The 25,488-nt window shown below is 28.5% G+C and overlaps 2 protein-coding genes across 4 annotated transcripts in view; one reads left to right on the forward strand and one right to left on the reverse strand.

Annotated features, from left to right (window-relative positions):
* Positions 1-19,270, reverse strand: part of LOC101898618 (glucose dehydrogenase [FAD, quinone]) — a 46,393-nt gene extending 27,123 nt beyond the window's left edge. The window contains exon 1 of the mRNA XM_005187528.3: positions 18,768-19,270. Within this exon, the coding sequence (XP_005187585.2) occupies positions 18,768-19,222 (455 nt within the window). The 5' untranslated portion in view covers positions 19,223-19,270. The remainder of the gene's footprint in view (positions 1-18,767) is intronic.
* LOC105261991 (flotillin-2) overlaps positions 1-25,488 on the forward strand; it is a 525,605-nt gene that overhangs the window by 297,892 nt on the left and 202,225 nt on the right. The window lies entirely within an intron of this gene.

Consider the following 25,488-nt stretch of genomic DNA (forward strand, 5'->3'; position numbering starts at 1 on the left):
AATTTATTATTTTTTTTTTTTTATTTTTAAACTTAACGTTGTTTGGAAGTTCAATAAAAATATTTTTCAAAAAAATCCACGTTTATTGAATGTCTTTAAGAAAATAATTTGATTTAAAAGTGATTTAGAAATATTCTTAAAAAATCCACGTTAATTGGAAGTTATTTAAAAATATTTTTTTAAAAATCTAAGTTAATTGGAAGTCGTAGCAAAAATATTTATTAAAAAAATTGAGTTTTGGGGTTTATTTTTTATTTATTCATTAAAAAATACACGATTGAGGGAATTTAAAAAAAAAAATAATTAAAAAAATTGGGTTTCGGAGTTTATATTCATTAAAAAATACACGCTAGAAAGAAATTTAAAAAAAAAATTAAAAAAATGATTTTTATTTCAAAATATTTTTAAAAAAATCCACGTTTATAGCAATTTGCTAAAAATATTTAAAAAAGTTTATATAACTTAATAAGTTTTTTTTTTTTTAAAAAAACACTTTTATATAATTTGCTAAGAAATATTAAAAAAGAATCCATGTTTATATAAATTTATTAAAAATTATTTTTAAAAAGTCGGCTTTAATAGAAATTTGTTAAAATTACTTTTTTTAAATCCACGTTTATTGGTGGTGGAAAGTGGTGGAAAAATATTTTTAAATTTTTACACTTAAAAAATGTTTTTTTTTTTTTTAACTCACGTTTATTGGAAGTCATGGAAAAACATTTTTATATTTTCTATTTAATAATATATTTTAAAAAATCCACGCTTATTAGAAGTCGTGGAAAAATATAGAAAAAAAAATCCACGTTTACTGGAAGTCATGGAAAATATTTTTATATTTAACAAATATTTTTTTAAAAAAATCCACGCCTTTTGGAAGTCGTGGAAAATATTTTTTAAAAAATCCACGCTATTGGAAGTTGTGGAAGAATATTTTTAAATATTTATAATTACAAAATAATTTATTAAAAAATCCATACCTATTGGAAGTCGTGGAAAAATATTTTTATATTTAAAATATATTTTAAAAAATCCACGCTAATTAGAAGTCGTGAAAAAAATATTAAAAAAATCCACGTTTACTGGAAGTTATTAAAAATATTTTAAAATTTTTATATTTAACAATTTTTTTTTTAAAAAAAATCCACGCCTTTTGGAAGTCGTAGAAAATATTTTTTTAAAAATCCACGCGTATTGGAAGTCGTGGAAGAATATTTTTAAATATTTGTATTTACAAAATAATTTATTAAGTCGTGGAAAATATTGGAAGTCGTGGAAAATATTTCTAAAAAATCCACGTTGAATGTAAGTTATTTAAAAATATTTCTAAAAAATCCACGTTGAATGTAAGTTATTTAAAAATATTTTTAAAAAATCCACGTTTATAAAAATTTGTTAAAAAATATTTTTAAAAAAATCGTTCATAAAAATTTGTTAAAAAATATTTTAAAAAAATCGTTCATAAAAATTTGTTAAAAAATATTTTTTTAAAAAATCCACGTTTATGAAAAATAGTTCAAAAATATTTTTAAAAAATCCACGAAAAAAGACGTTTATAGAAAGGTGTTAAGAAATATTTTTAAAAATCAATTTATAACAATTTGGAAAAATATATTTTTAAAAATTCAAATTTATATTAATTTGTTAAAAAATATTTAAATTAAATCCACATTTATATAACTAGTTAAGAAATATTTTTTATAAAATCCACATTTATATAAATTAAAAATATATTTAAGCAATCCACATTTATAGACATTTATTAAAAAATATTTATAAAAAATTTGCGTTGTTTGGAAATTGATGAAAAAATATTATTAAAAAAATTACGTTGTTTGGCAGTCGATGAAAAAATATTTTTAAAAAATCCACGTTGATTATAAGTCGATGAAAAAATATTTTTACAAAATCCAAGTTTTTAAAAAATATTTTTAAAAAATCCACTGCTTTGAGTAGTTTATAAAAAATATTTTAAAAAGTCCACGACTTTAACAAAGACACATTAAAAAAAAAAAAATCAAAGATTTTTGGACTTTTTTTAAATATTTTTAGAATTCAAAGATTGTTTTTTCATCATATATTTTTAAATTATCTACAATTATTAAAAAGGCTTTCAGAAATATATATTTTTTTAAATCCAATATAAAAATTATAAATTATAAAAATTATATAAGTATAATTATAAATTATTTTTTAAGTCCTCAACTCTAAGATATTCATCAAAAGTTTTTTCCTCAAATATTTTCAACAAATCTCACGATTTTAAGGTTCTTTCGTTTGTCCCCAAAAGTAATCTAACACCATTGTTTATTTCATTTAATTTTATTTTGATTTTTTTTATATTTAGTATTGAAAATAAATTTTTGTAATGCACCAATTCCAAAATATGATAGCCAACCACAAAGAAGGTCATCCAGAAGTCTGCGTTTGTTAAGGTCATCCGTACTGACTGCATGTTTTCGGTAAACTTTAAATGACATTGCAGTCCGGTTGGTTTTTTTTGTAAACTTTTTAACGCCACTCACTCTCAATTGGAGATTGAAACCACTTCAGTTCTCAATTCGAAACACTCAACCACACTTCTATAAATTATGACACATGTGAATATTTTGAGTTTATTTTCCCATCGATTTCCACTCAAAACCTAGTTGAGCATGGAGTTGCATTCTCTCTGTCAATATTATGCAATGTGAGCGCGCTGGTTTTTTGGGGCTTAAATATTTTTAGCAAATTGTCCAGTAGTAGATAATGCTGGTAAGACAAGTTAAGAGTTTTTTTATTTATTGCTACCTCCATAAGTTATTTTTGTTTTGGTATTTTTCCTGTGCTGGAGTCCCTGTCTTAGTTGCCCATTTCTGATCGACCAGCCAGCCAGCCGTCTGTCTGGTTGGCTTGCCATGATGACGAAAATTTATTGAAAAATACAAAATTTATGGCGATTTCTTCATTTATCTGAGCATATTTTTCGTTGTTATGTTTTCTTTTTCGTTTTTGTTTTGATTGTTGTTTTCTGGCCACAGAGCTAGCCGTGTGCAATAAGAATTGCAATGAATTTGACAGCTAAATGTGATAACGACTGGGGAAACATTTAATATTATTTTGGTAGGTCTTTACAAAAAATGTATGTATTTTTTTTAAATCTATGATTTTAGGTTTTTTTTTAATACATTTCTTAAAAATTCCAAATATGAAGTTTTTTCAAAAAAAAAAAAAAAAAAAAATAAATAAATAAATAAATAAAATAAATCCATAATTTCAAGTTTTTTCAAAACAAAAAAATGTAGTTCTCGTCCCTCAAAAAAAAAAAAAAAATAATAATAACAATAAAAAATAAATAAATAAAAAAATTGGAAAATTTCTCCACACAAAAAAATGTTTGCCTAAAATCTTCGATTTCAAGTCTCTTCAAGTTTTTGTTTTCAAATACACGATATGAAGTTTTTTTCAAAAAAAAAAAAAATAAATAAATAAATAAATAAATCCAAGATTTCCAGTTCCAAAAAAATGTCAAATCCACGCCTCCTAGTCTTTCTTAGGGTCCCTCTAGAAATTTTCCACTTAAAAAAAATGTTTGTCTAAAATTCGCGATTTTTAAAAAATTTTAAAAAATATATAAAATTCTCTCCAAAAATAATGTTTTTAAAATCCCCATTTGAAATGTTTTTTCAAAGACATTTATTTAAAAATCCAGCATCGTGGATGTCTCCAAAAATGTATCTAAGAATTTTTTCCCTCTGACCCCAAATTAAAGTATTTTAGAAAAATTTTGGGAAAAAATTTAAAAAAATGAATTTTTTCCCCAGAAAAATTTTTTTCCCCAATTGAAATTCTCCTCAAAGACATTTTTTAAAAATCTATGACTTTTTCCTCAGATTTTTTCAATAAAATTTTGGCAAAAAATATTAAAAAAAAAATTGAAATTCTCTCCAAAAAAATGTTTTTAAACGTCCTTATTTTAAAATCTCTCCAAAGGCATTTTTTAAAAAATCCATGACTTTTAAAAAATATTTTCAAAAATATTTTTATGAATTTTTTCCTGTACCTATTAAAATTGAAAAATTTTAATAAAATTTTGGCAAAAAATATTTAAAAAAAAAATAAATTCTCTCCAAAAAAAAAAAATAATAATAATAATAATTATTAAAAATTCCATTGATTTCTTTAAAACTCCATGATTGTGGGTGTCTCCAAGAAAATATGTCTATTAATTTTTTCCTATGACCACAAATTAAAGCATTTTTATAAAATTTAGGAAAAAATATTTAAAAAAATAAAAATTCTCTCCATTTTTTTAAGTCTCCATTTGAAAGTCTCTCCAAAGGCATTTTTTTTTTTAATCCATTATTATATCTCCGACAATATTTCTATGAACTTTTTCCCTCTGACCCCAAATTAAAGTATTTTATTAAAGTTTTGGTAAAAAATTTTAAAAAGTTTTGAAATTCTCCCCAAAAAAATTATTTAAAAAACCCCCAATTGAAATTCTCTCCAAAAGCTTTTATTTAAAAATCCATGTGTCTTCAACAATATTTCTATGAATTTTTCGTCTCGCCCCAAATTAAAGTATTTTAATAAAATGTTGGCAAAAAATATTAAAAGAAATAAATAAATTCTCTCCAAAAAAATTATTTTAAAAATCCCCAATTGAAATTCTCTCCAAAGCCTTTTATTTAAAAATCGGCAAAAAAATAATTTTAAAAAAAATTTAAATTCTCTCCAAAAATGTTTTTAAAATTCTCCATTCCAAAGTCTCTCCAAAGGCATTTTTTAAAAATCAATGATTGTGGGTATCCTCAAAAATATTTCTATGAATTTTTTCCCTCTGACCACAAATTAAAGTATTTTAATACAATTTTGGCAAAAAATATTAAAAAATTAAATTCTCTCAAAAAAATTATTTTAAAAATCCCCAATTGAAATTCTCTTCAAAAGCCTTTATTTAAAAATCATTGTGTCTCCACAAATATTTCTTCGATTTTCTTCCCTCTGACGCTAAGTTAAAGTATTTTAATACAATTTTGGCAAAAAATATTTAAAAAAAAATAAATTCTCTCCAAAAAAAAAAAAAAAACAAGTAAAAAAACATTAAGTTCGGCCGGGCCAAACTTTTAATACCCTCCACCCTAGGGTAAAAGAACATTAGAAAAAATGTGGCAAAAAACATTAAAATGCGAATATCGGGAGGTACCGTTAAAAAGGGGGCTACACCAACACGTGCACCTATAATTACAATGTTTCGCCACACGACCTAGGACCCATTATGACCCACAAATACCAACTTTTACACAAATCAGTGAAAAAATATGGCATAAATCATCAAAATACCGAATATCGGGAGGTACCGTTATATGGGGACTATACCAGAACGTGGACCTATACATGCAATGTTTTGCTACACGCTCAGGGACCCGTTGTGACCTACAAATACCAATTTTCAGACAAATCCGTGAAAAAATGTGGCATAAATCATCAAAATACCGAATATCGGTAGGTACCATTATATGGGGGCTATACCAAAACGTGGACCTATACATGCAATGTTTTGCCACACGCTCAGGGACCCGTCGTGACCTACAAATACCAATTTTCAGACAAATCCGTGAAAAAATGTGGCATAAATCATCAAAATACCGAATATCGGTAGGTACCGTTACATGGGGGCTATACCAAAACGTGGACCTATACATGCAATGTTTTGCCACACGCTCAGGGACCCGTCATGACCTACAAATACCAATTTTCAGATAAATCCGTGAAAAAATGTGGCATAAATCATCAACCTACCGAATATCGGGAGGTACCGTTATATGGGGACTATACCAGAACGTGGACCGATATATCTCATTTTCAATACCAACCATCCTAGGGACAATACACACACTTGTGCCAAATTTCAAAGGTCTACGTCAAATAATGTGTGCTCTATCGTGATTTCAACAGACAGACAGACAGACAGACGGACAGACAGACAGACAGACGGACATCGCTAAATCGTCTTAGAATTTTATGCTGATTATGAATATATATACTTTATGGGGTCTACGACGAATATTTAGAGGTGTTACAAACGGAATGACAAAGTTAATATACCCTCCTACCCATGGTGGAGGGTATAAAAAAAAATATTTTCAAAATCCCCAATTGAAATTTTCGCTGTCGATGTCTTCAAAAATAATTCTATGATTTTTTATTGATTATTGATTTTAATAAAATTTTGGCAAAAAATAATTACAACAAAATGAAATTCTCTCCAAAAAAAAATATTTTAAAATCCCCATTTCAAAGTCTCTCCAAAAGCATTAAAAAAAACATGAACGTGTGTTTCTTTCAAAAATATTTCTATGAAGGTTTTCCTCTGATCCCAAATTAAAGTATTTTAATAAAATTTTGCCAAAAAAATTAAAAAAAAAAAAAATAAATTTTCTCCAAAAAAATTATTTTAAAAATCCCCAATTGAAATTCTCTCCAAAGCCTTTTATTTTAAAATAGAAGATTGTCGATGTCTCCAAAAATAATTTTATGATTTTTTTATTGATTATTGATTTTAATAAAATTTTGGCAAAAAAATTAAAAAAGGCTTTTTTTAATCTATAATTGCGAGTGCCTTCAAAAAAATATTTCCATGAATTTTTCCCTCTGGCCCCAAATTAAAGTATTTTAATAAAATTTTGGTAAAAGAGTATTAAAAAATAAAATTCTCTCCAAAAAAATGTTTTTAAAAAATGCCCTATTTCAAAGACTCTCCAAAGGTATTTATTTAAAAATCCACGATTGTGGGTGCCTCCAATTTACCCTTTGACCCCAATTTTATGTATTTTAATAAAAATTTGCCAATAAAAAATATTTTCATTACTTTTATCAAAATCATGTTAATTAAACTATTTCACACGTAATTCCTTTGAATTAATGTTAAAATTTTATTGCAATGTCATTTATAAGGCACACATAATTGAGGTCATCATTATCATCGTCATCAATTGATAAACGTGTTCGCAACGTAAGGTCCACCTTACAACAACTCAGCATAAATGAAAACAACAACAGCAACAAAAACAATGAATAACATGTATAACATTTATCACATTTTAAGCATTTCATGAGAGGAGAAAAAAAACGCTGACGTATTTCCCCCTCCCCCCACCTCTTACCAAAAAAGAAAAACGTAGTGAAGCCGAAAAAACTGCAGCATCATTGCTTGCTTGAACAACCTGTAAAACCTTGGAAGGCCATCCAAACAGATTTTTATTTTTTTGTTGATTTAGTAAATGACTACTTCAATTGAGTTTGGGCATGCGTACATTAAATGTAATAACCTGATATAAATCACGTCGGCATTTTTTGACCCTTTAAAAATATATGAGAGCACATTTTAACCCCTCCCCTCCTCTAAAATATTTTATGGAAAAACCAAAAAAAAAAAAATATCTGCTAAACACTTAAGTTTAAAATTATGGAATTTCCTTAATATATTTTGTTCAGGGGATATTTGGCAACCAGGGAATATTTGGCAACATTTGTACTTTTTCGTTTTAATTAAAAATATTTAAAATAATAACTACAACATTAAATCTGACATTGAACTATAAAAAATGTGAATTGAAGCAAAAAAACAAAATAACTCTTAACACTTAAATATTTTCCATGGAGGGGGGAAAAGATGTCGAATGTTACAACCCCAAAGGTTAATAAACTTTTACAAAAACAATTGGAAGCAAAGCCATAATGTATAACAATGGGTCTCTCAAATTGAATGAAAGAAAATGAATGAATTTTAAACGAAAAAAAAAAACAAAAACGATTTTAAACTTGACTGCATTTCCTTATTAAAAAAAAAAACAAGACACGTAGGGGGGCCAAAAATTGTAACAATAAAATTTTACTCGATTAAAAAAACCTAAGATGGAGGAATTTTAAGATTAAATGTGTTTTCTAGACTAAAAGCATAACAAAAGACTTAAGAAACGAACTTTATTATTCCATGATTGTGACTTAATCTTAAATTCCCCTCCATTTTTATAGAGGATATAACATAAAAGAGGTAAATGCCTCCCCTTCTCTCTCTTAAAATAGCTCTCATTCACCAAAAAAATCCAATAACACAACAAAAGTCTTAAGCAACGAACCCTTCTTTGGAGAAAAATATTGAGTAAAGCGGAGATGAAATAAAAAACGAGATGTACACAAATGCCTCCCCTTCTCTCTCAAAACAGCTCTCATTCACTAAAAATCCCAGAGAATATAACAAAAGACTTAAGCAATGAACCTTATTGAAGAAAAATGGCGAGTATAACGGAGATAAAATAAAAAAACAAATGCCTCCCTTCTCTCTCTCTCTCTCTCTCTCTCTCTCTCTCTCTCTCAAAATAGCTCTCATTCACCACGAATCCAATAACAAGAAAATTGTTGAGTAAAACGGTGTTAAAGTAAAAAGGAGATGTAAACAAATGCCTCCCTTTCTCTCTCTCTCTCTCTCTCTCTCTCCGAATATATCTCATTCACTAAGAATCTAATACATTGGTGTACACGATTGATTTGATTGCATTAGATTCTAATAACATAACAAAAGACTTAAGAAACGAACCTTATTAGAGGTTTATGTTGAGTGATTGGGTCACATAAAATGTTAATCTATTAATTTTCTCTCTCTCTCTCTCTCTCTCTCTCTCTCTGAGTAACTATTTCATACCATAACAAAGTAGATATTACTGAATGGAAAAAGACTATTTCTATTTTCTATTTCTACTATATCAGCGCTGCTCAAGAAAATATATCTCTCTCCCGTCAAATTTCTCTTTTCTTATTTAAATCTAGAACAAAACAGTGTTAACTCATTATTTATACAAATAATTTTTATCCATTTGCTTTATAAATAATTTTGGCAAACATTCATGTTTAAAAACAATTAAATGGAATCGTAAAATATAAAGAAAAACAGAATTTTAATTTTCTCTTCTTTCGGCTCATGTTCTAGAACACGGTTTTGAGCGGGGCTACCTATATTATAAGCCTACTTCCGGCATTTTTATTGTAATGGAAAGCATTTTTAAGCAAAGTGAGAGAGAGAGAGATAGAGAGAGAGAATTACAAGCTTCAACAACAAAAGACTTAAGAAACGAACGTCATTTTCAAATCTAAGGGAGAGAAACGGAGTTTTTTTTTTTTTTTTGAGGAAAAAAATAAAATAAAATTATATAAGAAAAAAAAAAAAACAAATGACTTAAGAATAGAACTCAGCACTTTAAAACTGTTTTAACAAGTACATAAAATTAGGGAATTTCATAATTACTTTGAATGAATTCTAAAGCATGAGTATTTTTATACCCTGAGCCATATGCCTACAGAGGGTATATATCATTTGATACAGCCAAAACGCGCCTAGTCGAAATAACGGTCTAGGTCTCTTTGGATCAAATCCGTTTCAGGATATTTGGAGTCGATCTAGCGAAGTCCGTCCGCCTGTCGGTGTGGCTTGTTGGCTGGTGCGCACCATTACTCTCGAAGAGAGTATCCGGTTTGATCCAAACTTGCTACATCGTAATATCTTTGTCAAACTTAGATCGGGTTCGGAGATTGGCAATATCGATCCACTTCTTCTGGTACCCCCCCCACAAAATGTCAACATTTTCAAAGAAAATAATTTACTGCACAGGAAGAGAAAGAATAATCCGATTTTGCTTCAACTTTGCAAATTCTAATATTTGCATCAGTGTTACGTCAGGAGCGAAAATGGACAATATCGGTCAACTCGATCCAATACCTCCCCCACAAACGGTCGAAAATTTAAATAAATATAACAATTATAAAATGTGAATTAAGGGTCCGATTGTCTTCAAATTTCTCACATCCCAATGTTTTTATCAACCCAAGGTCTAGTTTTAAGATGAAATATATCAGTTCGCTCCTTCTGGTACCGCCCCACAATACGTCGAAATGTATTTTACACAGAAAAAGAAACGATATCCCAATTTTGCTCCAACTTTACAAAGCCTAATAAATGCATCAGTGTTATGTCAGGTCAGAAAATGGACAATATCGAACCTCTCCATCAAGGCCGACACAAAAGGGCCGACATTTTGAATAATTAAAACTCTTATAAAATATGATCTAAAAGTCCGATTGTCTTCATATTTCACACATCCTAATATTTATAGTTACACAAAATTTGCTGGGAACATGGGATATATCGGTCCACTACTCGAACCTCCCCCACAAAGGGTGAAATTTTTGAATATCTATGAAGCTCATAAAACACGAAATTAACAACCGATTCCATTCAGACTTGGCACATCTCAAAATTTCCATCAACACAAGATATGCTATTAAGATGGTAGAGATCGGACCCTTCCTCCTGGTACCTCTCCCACAAAGGGTCAAAGTTTTTTATAACCAAAACGATAATAGAATTCGAAATAAACATCCGATTCTCTTCATATTTCACACATCCCATTATTTCTACTAACACATGATCTGCTGTGAATTCGGGATGTATCGGTGCACTCTTTTTGGTACCTTCCCCACAAAGGGTGAAATTTTTGAATATCCATGAAGTTCATAAAACGTGAAATTAACATCTGATTCCATTCATACTTGGTACATCTGAATATTTCCAAGATCTGTTATAAAGATGTAAGAGATCGGACCTTCTGGTACCTGCCCCACATAGGGTTCAAGATTTGAAAAAGCGAAACGCTCAAAGAAAGCGAAATAAGCATCCAACTCTCTTCAAATTTCACACATCCAAACCTTTTTGTTAACACAAGATCTGTTGCGTAGATGATATATATCTGCGAACCCCCTCTGGTACCTTGCTCCCAACTACGGTCACAATTTTCAATATTTTTTTAGTCATAGCTTGCGAAAAATTTTAGTTAATTTTTTTAACCTGATATAATTATAGAATTTATGATTTCGCATAAAATTTGAGATAAATTTTCGATTATCTCGTAATTTTGCCCACAGCAATATTTTTATCTGTATTACATAGATGAAGTATGAAAATGGAATACTTCGGTCGCCTATATCTGGTACCTCACACCAATTGGAACATTTTCTAAAAATTATCACATATCTCATATAAAGTGCAGGAAGTAGTCGATATAGTCAAAACCTGGCAGGTCACAATATTCCTATCATATTTATTTAGGTCCAATACGAAATGAGCAATATTGGCCCATTCTTTCGAAACCTACTCCATAGAGGATCAACAATTTGAATAATCATAACAGGGGTCAAGATATATTTTTAAATAATCGAACATTGCCTGAGGGTATGTATCTGTCGGCAAAACCGACTGATACTTTTTAACTTGTTTTTTTTTTATTTATTTTGTAAACACATATTTTTTAGGGAACATCTAAGGAGTGAATTTAAAAAAAAAATACGACTAAATGAATTCGTCAATTTTCATGTAAGGTCTAATATCTAAAAAAAATTAGTCTATTTATTTAAAATTAATTTCAATTAAATTTCTATAATTTGTGATTTTTTTTAAATATTTTTTGAAAACATATCTCTTTTGAAATTTCCATTCTTTTTTTTCTTAAAAAGTCCACTTTTCTTGTTTAACATAAACGACAACTTTTCCCCATCTCCAATTATATTCTTTTAATAGTTTTCTTTTCACGCACACACACCAGAAAGCCACACAACTACAATTATAAAATTTCTAGAACAGGATTGAGATGCCATGTTAAGCACCGGGGCATTCCAACATCTTGTCAAACATTGTAAGACTAACTCAGAAAGACAATAAAAGTCAGTCAGTGGAAACAAAAGACTTAATACCAAGAAAGTGAAAATCAATATTCTAACGGAACGAGCTGCAGCATCGTTGTTATTATGGGTTTAATGTTTTCTACCATCAAACAAAAGACTTAAGAAACAAACTTGTTATTACACATTGTGGAGAGGAGAGGTAGTAATGTCTAGAGGCAGTAATCACAAAGGGGATATGGGGAGAATTGTGGCCATAAAAACCACAAGACTTGACCTAATTAATTCAAAAGAAAAAAATTGTGTTGTTTTATTTTATTTTTTATTTAATTATTTATTTTTTTCTTAAGAAAATAACTAAATCGCTCCACAGTGCTGTGTAGTTTTGGAAAATAATATTAGACTTGAAAAAAATTTTTTTTAATTATTAAAAAAAAATATTTTTTTAATTATTAAAAAAAAATATTTTTTATATAAAACAAAATTATCATTGCATTTTTGAATATAATATTTTATTCCGGGCTTTTGGAAATTGGTACTAAAAGGTTACGAAATGTACTAATATTGATTGATTTTTTTATTTTTGTGTAACGGACTAGAATAAGGATGGAGCTTAAATTCTGAAATTTGAATAAGAGTCACTGATAGAGTGCAGGATTGATATACCAAAGGTTTATTGGAAATTCGAACTAAAAGGTTACGAAAAGTTCTAAAATGGTACTAAACTTCTAAAATGGTATATTTTTTACAAATTTAAATTTATTTTTTTTTTTTAATTATTAAAAAAATATATTTTTTTGTAAAAGAAAATTATCATCCCATTTTTTGAATATAATCTTTCATTCAGAGGTTTTTATTTGAAATTCGTACTAAACGGGTACGAAAAGTACTAAAATTTACTGAAAATTTAATACTTAGTACAATTGGCAAACCGCATGAGTAAGAATTCTGAAATTTGAAATGAAAGTCACCGATGGAGTGCAGTATAGATGTGCCAAAGGATTTTTGGAAATTCGGAAATTTAGGTTTCGAAAAGTTCTAAAATGGTACTAAACTTCTAGAATGGTATATTTTTTTTTAAATTTAAATTTAATTTTTTTTTTTTAAATTATTAAAAAAGAATATATTTTTTTATAAAAGAAAATTATCATCCCATTTTTGAATATAATCTTTTATTCAGAGTTTTTTTTTTTTGAAATTCGTACTAAAAGGGTACGAAAAGTAGTAAAAGTTACTGAAAATTTTATACCTAGTACAATTGGCAAACGGAATGAGTTAGAATTCTGAAATTTGAAATGAAAGTCACTGATGGAGTGCCGGATAGATGTGCCAAAGGATTTTTGGAAATTCGGAAATTAAGGTTACGAAAAGCTCTAAAATTGTACTAAACTTCTAAAATAGTATATTTTTTTAAATTTAATTTTTTTTTTTAAATTATTAAAAAAATATATTTTTTTATAAAAGAAAATCATCATCCCATTTTTGAATATAATCTTTTATTCAGAGTTTTTTTTTTTTTTTTTTTGAAAATTTGTACTAAAAAGGTACGAAAAGTACAACAACATACTAAAAATTTAATAGTTTTTTTAATGGACAAACGGAGTGAGTTAGAATTCTGAAATTTTAAATGAAAGTCACTGATGGAGTGCTGGATAGATGTGCCCAAGGATTTTTGGAAATTCGGAAATTAAGGTTACGAAAAGTTCTAAAATGGTACTAAACTTCTAAAATGGTACCATTTGGTATTATGTGAACGGATAGAGCTAAAAAAATGGAAATTTGGTATGAGAATCAAGGTGGGAAAGTAAATTTCAATATATGAAGGTGTTTTTTTGGAAATGTGTACTAAGTGTGCGAACTGTACTTAATGGTACTAAATTTGGAAAAATTTTATTAAAGCAAACGTGAAGCTGGAATTTTGAAATTTTGTATTCGGGCTCCCCGTTGGTGGTAGGTTTGTGATAAAAAGTTGATTTTGCAAATATGTACTACAAGTGCCCGAAAAGTACTAAATAGTACCACATTTGGTACAATTTGGCATTGGGTGAACAGATGGTGCTTGAAATCTGAAATTTTGCAAAAGGATCGTTGTTCATGTGTAGCCTGGACATATGGAGGTAGTTTCGGCAGTATATGTGTACGAAAAGCACTTGTACTTGAACGAAAAGTACTAAATGGTACTAAATTTGGTATTGGGTGAAGTAATGGAGACAAAATTTCTGAAATTTGATATTTACATTACCGATGGTATCTGCGTTTGAATTTTAGCTGTGATTTGGAAATGCGTCCTTTATGTGTACAAAAAGTACTAAATGGTACTAAATTCGGAAATGTTTGATTTTGGGTGAACGGTTGAAGCTGGAATTTTGAAATTTTGTATTTGCATCTCTGTTGGGGGGGGTAAGTTTGTGATAAAGAGGTGGTTTTGCAAATATGTACTACAAGTGCCCGAAAAGTACTAAATAGTACCACATTTGGTACTATTTGGTATTGGGTGAACAGATGGTGCTTGAAATCTGAAATTTGGTATAAGGATCGCTGTTTACGTTAGCCTGGACATGTTTAGGTAGTTTTGGAAATGTGTACTATAATTGTACGAAAAGTAGGAAGTGGTACTATTTTTGGTATTAGGTCAAGGGATAGAGATAAAATTCCGAAATTTGATATTTGGATAACTATTAGCATCGGAGGCTGAGATTTGGCGGTGGTTTTCCGAATGGGTACTATTTTTGTACGAAATGTACTAAATGGTACTACATTTGGTATTTTGTGAAGGGATAGAGATAAAATGTTGGAATTTTATATTTGATATATATCTGAAGTTAAGATTTGACGGTGATTTGGAAATGCGTCCTTTATTTGTGCGAAAAGTACTAAATGGTACTAAATTTGGTATTGTGTGAAGGGATAGGGTTGGAATCCTCAAATTTGATATAAGGCTCTCTCACTCTCTCTCTCTCTCTCTCTCCCTCTCGGGGTATATGGAATTGAAATATTGAGATGGTTTTAAAAATGTGTTCTATCATTGTACTAAATGGTACTAAATTTGCCATTTCGTAAAGAAAAAGCGATAAAATTCTGAAATTTGATATTGGGGTCTCTGTTGGTGCTTGTAATTGAGATATGAAACAATTTTGTAAATCAGTACTAAAATAATAAGAATAATACTAAATAGTACCAAATTTGGTATTGGGTGAAGAAATGGAGGCAAAATTCTGAAATTTGATATTTTGATTACTGATGTTATCTGGGTTTCAGATAGGGCTGGAATTCTCAGATTTAAAATTGAGATCTCTGTTGGTATCTGGAATTGAGATTTAAAGGTGGCTTTAAAAAATGTGTACTATAATTGTACGGAAAGTACTGAATGGTACTAAAGTTGGTAAAGGGTTTTAAGACTTGGTGGTGTAAAAAGTACATATTTTGTCAATGACTTAAGAATTCCTGGACTGATTTTGGCAATTCTCAGCAGTTCAGAATGGCCTCTTGGCAAAAATTAATAAAACCCAAAAAACCAAAAAACCAAAGATTTTTAGATTTTTTTTTTTTTTCTAAATTTTGATTGTTTGAATTGGACCAAAAATTTTAAATTTTCTTAGTTTTGCAGTCGCTCACAATAAAAGGCCAATCTACACAGAATTTCGTATGATGTTAGAGTTTAGGACTGCGCAGAAATCCAGCATTTTGGATGGTCATGGATTAATATTTAGCGAAGAAAAACCACCACAACTTTTGTTAATTTTTTTTTTATTTTTGTTCAAAATCCAACGGTAAAATTTTTGCAGGACTCTATGGAATTATTTAAATCATTTTTTTTTAATTTCGCTAATTATGAATTTTTTAAATATTCCCCAATGACTGCATAAAAATTGTGAGTTTTCATTGAATTTACCACTTTTGTTTACTTTTTTAATTCCCACTTTTTTTGCCTTTCATTTCTATTAGCATTACGAAGTTGGGCATTGTTTTCATATTTCATTAATTATTTCATGAATTTGCCAAACAAATTTTCGCTTAAAATGTTTAACTATCGATGTTGAAAGGTTGCCAGGTTTCTCTTTTTGGTCACAGGCCTATGCGGGCCATTAATTTTTTTTCCACAGCTAATGCTGTTTATAAATATTAAAAAAAAAATTGGGAAAAATACAGTGAAGCCTCTTTCGCGTAGATCAAGAAAAAGAAAGAAAAAAATCGGAAGGATAAGGTATGCTGTGTATTTTCTTCAAAAAGAGAGTAGCAGAGGCTAATTTTTTGCAATATCTTCCAAGGGAAAGAGAGGTACCCATTTGAAAAAGATTTTACTGTGTATATATTTCAACTGCAACTGTAATACGCCTCTTCAATTTATTATCAAAATGTCATTTTATGATGCTGCATAAAATTTATGGAATTTTGGTTTCAAATTTAAAAAAAAAAAATAAATCAAAAATTCGATGATGTTGTTTCTTTTATAAACGAATAATTTTGTTGGTATAAACATAATTAATACAGACGTTAAATATTCATTCATTTATTCACACCCATGAATCACAGCTACAATAGAAAAATTCAATCATCTCTTTTATGTTTTTCTTTGAAGTCTTTGAATTTCAAGCAGCAGGTTTGTGTCTTAAGTCTTTTGTTTGGTTTTTTTCGCCATTCAAATAATTTTATTTTTGATGTGTGTATCAAAACCCGACAATGATGGAGGTGAATCAGTGTCTTAGGTCAGTTTTGATACACACAACAAACTTAAATTATTTCTATTTTGTTTTGTTTTTTAGTTTTGCATAAAAATTATGAGGATTTTCTTTGGCTCGAAAAATTTATGATGTTTTTAATAGGTTTTTAATGGATTCATTAATGCCAAACAAACAAAACACACTAATGGTTGGGTGGAAATTTTGTTGAAGTTGAAGGTGTGAAAATATATGACATTGTTTAAGGAAATAAATTAAAATTATGAAAAAAAAATAATTTGAAAAAAAATAAGAAAAAAAAAATGAAAAAATTGTCTGTGATAAATTTTTCTTTAAAGAAGTGAAAATCAGTTAAAATGACAGCTACTGAAACAAAAAGTAAATAATAATATATTTTTTTGGCATTTTTTTTCGATTTTTTACACTTGTATAACAGTTAACAAAAACTGTTATACTACGAAATTTAACTCTAAACTCAACAGGATATCTATATCTAAGCAAATTAATCATTCTCATGCATTTTCCGAGGATTATAACAGTTTGGCATAACTGTTATACAGCACGTAAAACTGTTCTATAACTGCAAAAATGTTCTAAATTTGAAAATATAATAAATTAAGATTCAACAAAACGTTCTACAACTTGATTTAGTATATTTTATGGCTTTAAATAACTGTTATACAAACAAAATTAGAAAAAATTTAAACAGTCCTAAATAATGTGATCAGAAATGGCGGAATATACATGTTTTCTATTTATTTTGTGTTAAAGTAACAAAAAATATAAATTTTTCGATTTTTATTACCCATTTTTAATTGTATAACAGTTTACAGAAACTGTTATACTACGAAATTTCGCACCAAATAACACAGGATACCTATATTTAAGCAAATTAAGCATTGTTATGCATTTTCAGAGGAGTATAACAGTTTGGCATAACTGTTATACGGCACCAATAACTGTGCTACAACTCAAAAAATGTTCTTATTTAGAAAATATAAACAAATTAAGGTTTAATAAAACATTGTACAACATGATTTAGTCCGTTTTGCGGTTTAAAATAACTGTTATACAAACAAAATTGGAAAATTCTGAATAATGAGACCTGAAATGGCGGTATATACATATTTTCTATTCATTTTGTGTCAAAGTAATAAAAAATTTATATATTTTGGATTTGTTTTTTAACTATTTTTTAGTTGTATAACAGTTAACGAAAGCTGTTATACAATGAAATTTCAACCCAAACTCAGCAGGATACCTATATTAAAACTAATTAAGCATTTTTATGCATTTTCAGAGGAGTATAACAGTTTGGCATAACTGTTACACAGCACGAAAAACTGTTCTACAACTGCAAAAGTGTTATTTTTTGAAAATATAATAAATTAAGGTTAAACAAACCACTTTACTGCGTGATTAAGTACGTATAACTGTCCAAAATAACTGTTATACAACTAAAATTAGAACGTTCCTAGGCAGTCATTACTAATGAGATCTGAAATGGCGGTATATACATATTTTCTATTTATTTTTGTGTCAAAATAATAAAAAATATATATTTTGGATTTGTTTTCTAACTATTTTTAGTTGTATAACAGTTAACAAAAACTGTTATACTACGAAATTTCGCACCAAATAACACAGGATACCTCTATCTAAGCAAATTAAGCATTCTTATGCATTTTCATAGGAGTATAACAGTTTGGCATAACTGTTATATAGCACGAAAAACTGTTCTACAACTGAAAAAATTTTATTTTTTAGAAAAACAAAAAATTAAGGTTTAACAACACAAAATATATATTTTTGGATTTATTATTTAACTATTTTTAGTTGTATAACAGTTAACAGAAACTGTTATACTATAAAATTTCAACCCAAATTCAACAGGATACCTATATTAAAGTTAATTAAGCATTTTATATGAATTTTCAGAGGTGTATAACAGTTTGGCATAACTGTTATACATCACGAAAAACTGTTCTACAACTCCAAAAATGTTATTAATTTGAAAATATAACAAATTAAGTTTCAACAAAACGTTTCTGTTGGTTAGAAGCCAAAAAACGGCCGTATAACAGTTTTCGATAACTGTTATACATTACAAAATGTTGAAATATTTTCACAATTTGTGTATTTTTATATGCTCTAAATATAATTAAGTCAATAAATTTCAAGATTTGAGATGTGTTTCTGCAGAATTTGACGGCTACGATTATTTCGCCTCCCGAAAATATTTTTTCCAAAATCAAATAAATTTTTTATTAGATTTTTTGCTTTAAGAAAATTGCATTTCCTCATTGGCTACATAATTTTTCCAATTCAAAATTGCCGTTCTTATCCCCCCTTGTCACATTTTCGAACCCAGGAACTCACCTATATTTCCAATCCATTTTGCTTTTATGCAGATACAGCGACAGCAGCGGTACATCTGATATTTCCGTTTCATGGCCACCCGCCTCCAGCAGCAATATCTTCCAATGTGGTATTTCCGATAGCCTCGAAGCCAGCACCGAACCCGCCGAACCACCACCAACAATTATGAAATCATAGACCCGATCAACTTCTTTCACATTAAAGGGGCGATTTTCGGGATCGAATAAATCGTAATTGTAATAGGCAATGGCGGCTATCAGAAAGGGGATAATTGTTAGTTTACCCACACCAATTATGGCAGTGGCCAATTTAATGGCCCCGGCAATGGCCAGACTCAATTTGGAAGCTCCCACCGCCAGGCCAGCTGAGGCGGCAACTGTTGAGGCAGAACTGGCCTTAAACAGCAGGCCAGCCACGGAGGAGGCAGCGGCACCCAAGGCAGGGACCACAACCATTTTTTAAGGGATTTTTTGGTATTTTTTTCCAAAAGGGATTTGAGGGGATTTTTTATTTAAAATTTTTAAATTTTTCGATGATTTTGGAATTTAATTTTTTTTCGAATAATTTTTTTAATTCATTTCAATTTTTTTAGATTTTTTTTTCACAAATTTTTCCTTTGAATATTTTTTGGAATTTGTTTAACTTCCATGGTGTTGTGGAGTATTAACAAATATAAAATTCACTTTTTTGTTGTTGCTTTTTTTTTTTTTTTTTTTTGTAGCATTAAAAGCCAATACACAAAAAACGGTAAAGCTCTTATCCAGCCCACAACAACAGCACCAGCAAAAAAAAAAAGATATCTTAAAACCGTTTCAATGTGACCGCATGCGCATGCTCACAACCGTTACGTTTAAAAGTTTGTCGACAACTGAGTGGATTTTTAGTTGGTTGGCCGTTGATTTTCATTAAATTGACTCAAAAGCCAACACAAGTCAACATTACGGCTCAATGATATTTTAAATTTGGTTAAGACCAGGCGAGGCGCAACATCACATCACATCGCACAGTAGCTGGGATTGCGCCAAGCCATGGCATTTGGAGAGAGCACTCAAGAGTTACATGGTTCATGGCATGCGTTATGCTCTCTTCAGCAACAACAAATTTGAGAGCTGTTTATGCTGTGCGTGCGAGTATTTTTGTTTTGTTTACCCCCGCCAACCCAATTTGGCATAGGAAAAATCAATAAAAATTTATCTTTAACGGTGTACTTGGGTATTTCCCCATCATCATGGTTAGATCTTCTCTTCTGCACGACATGGTTGGTTCCTTGACTTTTTTTTTGGTATTCGTTAATTATTTTTTGCCATTACATTAGTTTATTTAGCATTGTTGTTTACGTGCCAGTTTCAACGTTTATTTTTCAATGTGATCTTCGGAACTTTGTTGCGGATTTGTTGACAATCCTTGGATTGGCCTTTGAATAGAATTCTGGAGTTACAATTGTGAAAACTTGGCATTTTTTTTAATGACTTACTATTCAGAGTTTTGGAAATTATGAAAATTTTTGCAAATTTCGAAAAATTTTGCAATGTATAACAGTTATAATAAACTGTTATACTGCCTCCAAAGGTTTTAAAAACCCCTAATTTATGTTTTAAATGTATCAAATGATCACAAGCAACCAATTTTAGAGAGTATAACAGTTTCACCAAACTGTTATACTCACAGAAATAAGCTAATTTTTGTTACATTTAAATGTACATTAGCAAAATTGGTTATTTTAACAATTATTCGATTGTATAACAGTTAATGTTAACTGTTATACAATACCAATCACATATAAATATATTTTTGAAAGGAATCTCGGCATTTTGTGGCTAACTTATTTTAGAAAATATTCAAAGGTTTCAAATTTTTGAAAATTTTACAAATTTCGAAAAATTTTGCAATGTATAACAGTTTTAATAGACTGTAATACTTTTTTTAATAGACTTTTAAAAATCCCTAAAGAATGCATCAAATGTATAAAATGATCAAAAGTCAACTATTTGATAGTGTATAACAGTATAAAAAGCTTAAATACAACCTAATTGAGGGTGTGTAACAGTTTCACCAAACTGTTATACTCACAAAAATAAGTAATTTTTTGTTATATTTGAAAGTACATTAGCAAAATTGGTTATTTTAACAAGTATTCGATTGTATGACAGTTAATGTTAACTGCTATACAATCCCACTTACATATAAAAATATTTTTGACAGAAATTTCGGCATTTTGTGGCTAACTTATTTTAGAAAATGTTCAGAGTTTTAAAAATTATGAAAATTTTACAAATTTCGAAAAATTTTGCAATGTATAACAGTTATAGTAAACTGTTATACTGCCTGAAATGGCTTCAGGAACTCTTATTATTATATTTAATGTATAAAAGGATCAAAAATGCAAACTATTTGAAGGTGTATAACAGTTTTACCAAACTGTTATACTCACAAAAATAGACATTTTTGTTATATTTAAATGTACAATAGCAAAATTGGTAATTTTAACAATTATTCGATTGTATAACAGTTTTAATAAAAGTTAAAATAAACAGTATAACAGTTATATTTAACTGTTATACACTATTAAATGACCCTTCAAACTCTTGTCTAAGCATTAAATACATTAAATTACCAAATGTAAACGATTTACAGGAGTATAACAGTTATGAAAAACTGTTATACTAACAAAAATACAATAATTATTGGAATTATTTACTGTACATTATTACAATTGTTTACTTGCAGAGCAAAAAATACAAAAAAAGAGAAATTTTCTTCAACTTGTTTGAAGTATAACAGTTACAACAAACAGTTATACAGCCTTTAATGACTTGAAAAAAATTTCTTCATTCTTAGAATGAATAACCAGATCTAACGAAAATATTTTTTGGGGTGTATAACAGTTACGCCAAACTGTTATACTCACAAAAAATTGCAAATTTATTGCAATTATTTACTTATTCATTAGCACAATAATATATTTCAGTAATAATTTGATTGTATTATAGTGAAAATAAACTGTTATACAACAACATACATAAACTGCCTTTTGAAGGGTTTTAGGTTCGTTTTATTTGGTCCTCAAATGACAAAAATCGTTATCAAATAGTTTTCTATAAAAAAAAATGTTTTCAAAGGGCGTTTCAAGAGGTGAAAATCTTAAAAAATGCTAGCTTTCTCTAAAAATTTGGATTTTTTGAAGAACAATTTCTCAACGACCACATATGCAGATTTTTAAGAATAAAAGTGAATTTAGAAAAAACTTTTTCTCAAAGACCGAACCGAACGAAATTAAATTTTTATTTAAGAATGTTTTGCTCAGGGACCAAAAATGAATTCTTAAGAATACCTGTTCAAGGACCAAACATGGATTTTAAACAATATTTGCTGAAGGACCTAATGTGGATTTTTAAGATTGTTTACTGATTTGGATTTTTTTCAAATATTTTCTGAATGACTTAATGTGATTTTTTAAAGAATATTCTCTCAAGGAAATAATATGGATTTTTAAAAAATATTTTCTGCAGGATCAAACGTGGATTTATAAAGAATATTTTAAAAGGGCCAAACGTAGATTTTTTTAAAATATTTTCTCAAAAATCAGTAGTTTTTTTTAATATTTTCTCAAAAATCAGTAGTTTTTTTTTAATATTTTCTCAAGGATAAGTAGTTTTTTAAAATATATTCTGAAGAATCAAATGGTGGTTTTTTAAGAACGATTTCTAAACAAACGAAGGACCAATTGTGGATTTTTTAATATTTTCCGAAGGACTAAAGCGAAACTAAGGAGTAAGGTTTTTCACTGAAGGACCAAGGGTGGATTTTTAATGAAAAGTTTCTGAAGGACCAAACACGGATTTTTAAATAATATTTTTCTAAGGACCAAACGTGTTTTTATGAATATTTTCTCAAGGGACAAGAGGTGGATTTTTAAAAAATATTTTCTGAATAACCGAAGGCGGGTTTTTAAAGAATATTTTCTGAAGGACCAAAATTTTTGTTAAGGACCAAACGGATTCTTTAAAATGGTCTCAAGGACCAAATTTGTAAGAATATTTTGAATTAAATTTTTAAAGAATATTTTCTGAAGAACGCGGATTTTTTAAATATATCTTCTCAAGGAAGAAACTAAGAACATCCTCTGAAGGACCAAACGTGGATTTTCTAAGAATATTTTCTTGCGGACCAAACCTGAATTTTTTAAAATGATCTCAAGGGCCAAACGTGAATATTACAAATATGGTCCAAATATGGATTTTTAAAGAATATTTTTCTGGAAAATCAACCGTGTACTTTTAAGAATATTTTCTAAAGGATCGAACGTGGATTTTTTTAAATGATTTCTGAAGGACCAAACCTGGACTTTTAAGAATATTTTATGAATAGCCAAATATGGATTTTAAAAAACTATCTTCTGAAGGACGAAAAATGATTTCCCAAAGACCAATCCTGGATTTTTAAGAATATTTTCTCAAGGACCAAACATGTGGAAGACCAAAGATGTATTTTTAGGAATATTCTCCTAAGGACCAAACATGTATTTTTAAAAAATATGTTTATTTAAGGGAACAATTTTGGATTTTTAAAGAAATTTTTCTGAAGGACCGGAAGGACATAAAAGACCAAAAGTGGATTTTTTACGAATATTTTCTCATGCCCCAAATCTGGTTTGCTCAAAATCCAAACGGTGATTTTTTAAAATATTTTCTCAAGGACCAGGCATGGATTTTTAAAACGTTTCCTCAAGGCAGAAAGTGGATTTTTTTAAGGGTCTCAAGGACCAAAGATGTATTTTTAAAAGGTCTGAAGCACCTAATATGTTTTTTTTTAAAGAATATTCTCCTAAGGACCAAACATAGATTTTTAAAAAAATATTTTTAAAGGACCAGTCTTTGATATTTAAAGAAATTTTTCTGAAGGACCAAACATGGATTTTTTTGAATATCCTCTAAAGGACCAAAAGTGAATTTTACACGAATATTTTCTCATGATCCAAACCTGGATTTTTAGAATCATTTTTTCCAAGTCCAAACGGTGATTTTTTAAAAAGTTTCCCCAAGGACCAATCATGGATTTTTAAAGAATAATTTCTGAGGACCAAACTTGGATTTTAAAGAATATACTTTGAACGATCAACGGTGATTTTTTTTTTTTTTTTTTGAATATTTTCTCCTGGTTTTTTAGGAATATTTTCTCAATGTCCAATCCTGGATATTTTAAAGAATATTTTCTGAAGGATAAAAGGTGGATTTTTTAAATATTTTCTTAAAACCAAACCAAAATTTTTAAGAATATTTTCTCAAGGACCAAAACTGGATTTTATTTTTCAAAATGAAAATGGGTTTTTTTTATTATTTTTTTTTTCAAGGACCAAACAAGAATTTTTAAAAAAAATATTTTTAAAGGACCAAACATGGATTTTAAACAATATCTTCTGGAGGACCAATTTTTTTTTGGAATAATGTATTGAGGGCAAAAGCTAGATTTTTAAATGTTTTCTCAAGAACCAAATGTGGACTTTTTACGAATATTTTCTCATGATCCAAACTTGTATTTTTAGGAGTATTTTTTCAAAGTCCAAACGATGATTTTTTAAATGTTTTCTCAAGGGCCAAACGTGGATTTTAAAGAATAAATTTTGAACAACCGAAGGTGATTTTTTTTCTTTTGAATATTTTCTCAATGTCCAATCCTGGATTTTTTAAAGAATATTTTCTGAAGGACCAAGGTAGAATTTTTTAATATTTTCTTAAGACCAAGCCTTGTTTTTTAAAGAATATCCTCTGAAGGACCAAACGTGAATTTTTATGAATATTTTCTCATGCCCCAAATCTGTTGTTTTAGAAATATTTGCTCAAAGTCCAAACGGTGATTTTTTAAAATGTTTTCTCAAGGACCAAGTATGGATTTTTAAAGAATAATTTTTGAGGACCAAACGTGGATTTTAAAGAATATATTTTGATAGACCAAAGGTGATTTTTTTTTGTTTTGAATTTTTACTGTATTTTTTAAAGAATATTTTCTGAAGGACCAAAGGTGGATTTTTTAATATTTTCTGAAGGACCAAGTATGGATTTTTAAAAATATTTTCTGAAGGACCAAACGCGATTTTTTTAATGTTTTCTGAAGAACCAAAACTGGATTTTTAATGGATAATTTCTGAAGGACCAAACATAAATTTTTAAGAATATTTTCTCAAGGACCAAATCTGGATTTTTAGGAAATTTTTTTTCGAGGTCCAAGCCTGAATTTGGGGCTATTTTTCAAAATGAAAATGGTAATTTTTAAAATGTTTTTTTTTTTTTTTTTTTTTTTTCAAGAACCAAACATATTTTTTAAAGAATATCTTCTCAAGGATCATAGAAGGGCTTTTTAAACTTACTCCCCAGGCAATATTTTTAAATGTTCCATCATACCTTTTGCAACATATTTTTTTTTTAAATTTTAACCTACATATTCCAGCCACCCCTCCCCCAAAAATAGATTATCCAACCAAAGCCTGGCAATATTCCCAACAACCCTAACAAATTGCAAAGAAAACCGAAACATGTCTTCATTTGAAAAAGCAAAACATATTTCCAAATAATACCAAACAACATGGAGTTGGTTGCATGCAACCTGTTTTGCAGTTTATTTCGTTTTTTTTTTTTTTTTTTTTTTTTTGTATTTTTTTCAACATTGATTGTACCCGAAAAAAAAAATGAAATTTAATGAAATTTATAAAACCAAAAAAAATTAA

Source organism: Musca domestica, unplaced genomic scaffold, assembly GCF_030504385.1.
Source record: "Musca domestica strain aabys unplaced genomic scaffold, Musca_domestica.polishedcontigs.V.1.1 20, whole genome shotgun sequence".
Classification (NCBI taxonomy): domain Eukaryota; kingdom Metazoa; phylum Arthropoda; class Insecta; order Diptera; family Muscidae; genus Musca; species Musca domestica.